The sequence below is a fragment of the Labrus bergylta genome, chromosome 4 (assembly GCF_963930695.1).
Source record: "Labrus bergylta chromosome 4, fLabBer1.1, whole genome shotgun sequence".
In the NCBI taxonomy this organism is placed as follows: Eukaryota; Metazoa; Chordata; class Actinopteri; order Labriformes; family Labridae; genus Labrus; species Labrus bergylta.
Genome location: NC_089198.1, coordinates 5,977,755 through 5,982,216, shown reverse-complemented (window position 1 = coordinate 5,982,216; position 4,462 = coordinate 5,977,755). Strand labels below are relative to the sequence as shown.

General features: G+C 39.0%; 1 protein-coding gene across 2 annotated transcripts in view; it reads left to right on the top strand.

Annotated features, from left to right (window-relative positions):
* The window catches only part of LOC136179111 (NLR family CARD domain-containing protein 3-like), a 27,475-nt gene extending 23,219 nt beyond the window's left edge, over nt 1-4,256 (top strand). For both annotated transcript variants that reach the window (XM_065954456.1, XM_065954455.1), the window contains 2 exons: nt 1-116; nt 2,757-4,256. The exon at nt 1-116 is cut by the window's left edge and continues 58 nt beyond it. In XM_065954456.1, the coding sequence (XP_065810528.1) occupies nt 1-116; nt 2,757-2,775 (135 nt within the window). In that variant the 3' untranslated portion in view covers nt 2,776-4,256. The remainder of the gene's footprint in view (nt 117-2,756) is intronic.
* Nucleotides 4,257-4,462: the final 206 nt, after the last annotated feature.

Sequence of the window (4,462 nt, the reverse complement as noted above, 5' to 3'; positions counted from 1 at the left end):
TCCAACCCCTCCCATCTGAGAAAGCTGGACCTGAGTGAAAACAATCTGCAGGATTCAGGAGTGAAGCTGCTGAGTGACCTTCAGGAGAATCCAGAATACAGACTGGAGACTCTGGAGTGAGTACAGGGTTGGGTTTAGTCCATCCTGGTCTCTACAGGGTTTCACTAAACACAGTTCAGGATTCGTACAGTCATTAAAAACCTTGAAATGTTTTGGAATTTGAAAATACAATATTTCCAGTCAAAAAGCAGATGCATGGAGTGCTGCATGGGTGTTGTAAATTATTTTGGTAATTAGTTCCTCTGGTGCTCTTCCGTGCGGGGATCCAACTTAGAAGTTTTTGAAGAAGTCTGAGGCACTCAGAGGGTTCAGCATAAAAAGCCTTTAATTCATCAGGGCTACAGATTCATAAAAACATGCCAACATGTTTCAACCATACAGGCCTTCATCAGGGCAGGTACAAAATGGCAGCCAAGCTACTTCCTTTAACGCTTTACAGCCAGTCACATGATCAGTAGTAGTCACATGGTTTAGTAAAAAGGTTACACATTTAAACAAAGAAAGTTAATCATCAAAATGTAAACATCATACCAAGGCAGATGAGAAGTTAAAAGTGACTAAATATACAAACAAATTACTACAAAAGTGCTGAAAAAAAAACAATACACCTAGAAGAAAGGTTCCAGAGAAGAGAAAAGTCCAGGGGGCTCATCTATCAACAGTGTGTGAACACGGATCTGTGCGTAATAAGTAAGAACATTCCCACACAAAGAGTGGAATTGATCAACTTGTTCTTTTATTTAGAAATGTGTGTAAATATAAACACAGCTCTGAGCATGCTCACACACAGAATCTAGAGGTAGAACATTAAAACTACAAATAAAAAGCACCACGAGTGTCACAGCACGCCAGAATCCATCTCAACCTGGATGCATGTTCCCAGTTTTTTAAATTCAAAACACAAAATAAGTGATTTTGTGTGGTTTGAAACAGATTTTCTCCTCTGACCTGTCACCTTCTCTCATGCAGCATTTGTTCTTTTGTTAGTAACTTCGACTAATCATTTATCTGGGTCACTTAGCGCGAGAGTTACTAACCTTATTTTATCTCTTTATTTATTTATCTATTTATTTATTTCCCTTTTTTATTCAACTTCTTCCACTTCCATTCCTGTTGTTATGAAGCTCCTTTTCTTTGCTCTCGTAGTCATTATTCCGACGAGGTAAATATATTCAGGTGGTTTTTAAAGAGGTGTGTTGTTACCATAAATGGTTAATTGGAGGCGTTTCTGAATGTAAATGTCCCTGAACGTGTGCGAGCCTGCAGGTTAAGAACATGGGATTTATCAACACTGATTACCTCCCGATGTTCTTAACCAGCAGGCTCGTGGACGTTCACGTAACTTATGTGGAAGTGGAGTTAAAACTCAGAACATCAGCATTACAATAATGCTCATTAATCTCTCTCTCATTTCTAGCATCTTAATTGGGGAAAAAAAGTAATTTATCCTCTCGACATCCCAATGAAATACTTATTTCTGTTTGATTTCATCCCCGATTGTACAGCCCATTAGCATTCCCTCAGACTTATTTATATTTAATGTGTACCCTGAAATGACGCCCCCCTAATATAATGGTAGGGAAACACTGGATATGCCTTTTATCTTTTGTTCTACCTTAATATATTCTGCCAGCGGTTCAATAGATAGTACGAACATCATGACATGATGATGCCTTCAAGGACTCTCGGTAAACACATCACTTAACTGTCTCTGACATGATGATGCCTTCAAGGACTCTCGGTAAACACATCACTTAACTGTCTCTGACATGATGATGCCTTCAAGGACTCTCGGTAAACACATCACTCAACTGTCTCTGACATGATGATGCCTTCAAGGACTCTCGGTAAACACATCACTCAACTGTCTCTGACATGATGATGCCTTCAAGGACTCTCGGTAAACACATCACTTAACTGTCTCTGACATGATGATGCCTTCAAGGACTCTCGGTAAACACATCACTTAACTGTCTGTGACACGATGATGCCTTCAAGGACTCTCTGTCCCTTTAAGCTTCAAGTCACCAACACGTGACCACGAGAGCTGAAAGGTGGCGTGCTACTTTCCACGCCCACTTCACTTCTGAGCAGGACTGAAGTCCCTGCTGCTCTTCATACTGGATGTTCTGTATCACTGATAATCAGAATAATCATGATAACGATGATATTATATGATCAGAATAATAATAATAACTTTATTTATATAGCACCTTTTAAAAGCACAGGTTTACAAAGTGCTTTGACAAACAGCAAAAACAAAAACAAAAACAAGAACAAACTAAACCAAACAAAGAAAAGAAAGAAGAAAATAAAATAAAAATAGTAAAACCAGTCAGAAAAGACATTAAGAAGACGACCTCACATAAAAGCAAGTCTGTAAAAGTATGTTTTAAGAAGGGATTTAAAAGAATTGAGGGAGTCTGCGAGTCTTATCTCCTCAGGGAGGTCGTTCCAAAGTCGAGGGGCCCTGACTGAAAAGGCCCGGTCACCTTTAGTTTTAAGTCTCGACTTTGGAACGACCAGGAGGCCCCCACCTGAGGATCTAAGACTGCGGGCTGGCTCATATGGTGTCAGCAGCTCTGTTATATAGCTTGGAGCGAGCCCCGTCTGTGTTTATCATGAATAATATAAAGAATCATCATGAAGTCTCTCTCAGAGTGTAATCTCTCATTTATGTCTTTTTATATCAACAGCTGGTGGAGTCCTCCTTAAAGAGAGGATCCTGCTGATCACAGAGCTGGAAGCAGCAGCTGGTGTGTTGGTGAGTCTTTAACTGGGCTGTGTTACTGGGAGACTGACGGACCAATCACAGCGCAGATGACTCTCAGTGCTGCAGTCTGAGCTGCTCTGAGATCAGCTCCACCGTCACACACAGGACCATGACCTCGGACATTTTTCTATTCTCATATTCTGAATTTAAACTGCTTCATGACTCAACAACCGAAGATGAACTCTTTGATTTGGATATAAATGTTTCTGTTGCAGCGCCACCCTGTGGACATGTGTAGTGGTGCAGGTTATTCATTGACTCATATTCACAGATAACAGTAGAAGGTGATTCCAGCTGTGCAAGTTAAAGTGTGAAGTTCTGCTTTTAACCACGAGTCGTTGGTCGTCTGATAATAAATCAGTCGTCTCTTTGTTGGATCAAAACAAAGAGGAGGCTTCACTGAGTTTTTAAAAGAACTACAAACAGGATGTCTGGATCCAGGTGCAGAGTCAGCACCTGAATATTTGATGTAATATGAGATGATATAAAAAGAGCTAAATAACATGCAGACTCAATCATTGATATTCATTCATCATGTCAGGGTAACAACGGACACGTTATCAAACTATCTTTATTTTTAACTTCTGATGTTTATTACACTTTGATGTTTGAACCTTCTGTTTTTATTATCTCAGGATTTTAAATAGAAATAAATTCAATCTGTGGAGGGTTTTATTTGAATAATAATTCATGTTTAGGTTCTGTTGCTGCTATCACTGCTTTCTGCCAGCAGGTGTCACTGTTTCCACAGTTTCCTCCCAGACTGATCGATCTGAAGAGATTATTTCTGTGTCAGGAAACACAAAGAAAGATAGATGATGCCAGCTCTTTTATTTGTTCTTATGTTTTTATATTTCATGTTCAAGTTTAATGTCTCTTTTTGTAATCACTGCCCCCTAGTGGACAGGAGTGTGGAGCGATCCAAAGGCAGAAAAAGAATCTTTGACTGGACTTCTGTAATGAAGTGAAGTGTGAAGGAAGTTGAGCTTTCTTTGAGTCTCTCTGTAGTTTGTAACTGAATACTTGGACTCTTCTTCACTTTAGAGGGAACATGTTCTCCACATTTCTTCAACACATTCTCTACGAGTTCCTCGTCTGATCTAATTAACCCCGTGTTTTAAGATGGGCTGGTGTTTCTGCTCTTGGTGTAAACCCAGACACAGTGATCTTTCTGTCATGTTGTTCATGTGTGTTACTCTTGATAATTCACTCAAATAATGTCTCTATATTCTACAAGTGATTTACTTTTTAAATAACTGACACCATGTCAACACAAAGTTTCACTGCTTCCAATCCGCCTCTTATACGACGGCCATGTTGCATTAAATAACATCAACCACTTCTGTTTATTAAATATCACAGTCTGGATTTTATTAAGGCTGTACATTAATCTTCTTTGAAATTAAACTTAATTTGACTCAAACATGAAGTTGGTGTTATTTTCTGATGTTTATGTTTTTGTCCTCTTGAGTCGTTTGTTTTCAGATGTTCATCAGGCTCCAGGTCCCATCGAGGAAAAGTTAATTCCTCATGATTTAATTCATGAAGCCGACCCGAAGTTTTGGATGACACAGTAAATATAGACTTTAGTTCAGTATATAATTCATGTCATTATTTTAGTTTCATTGT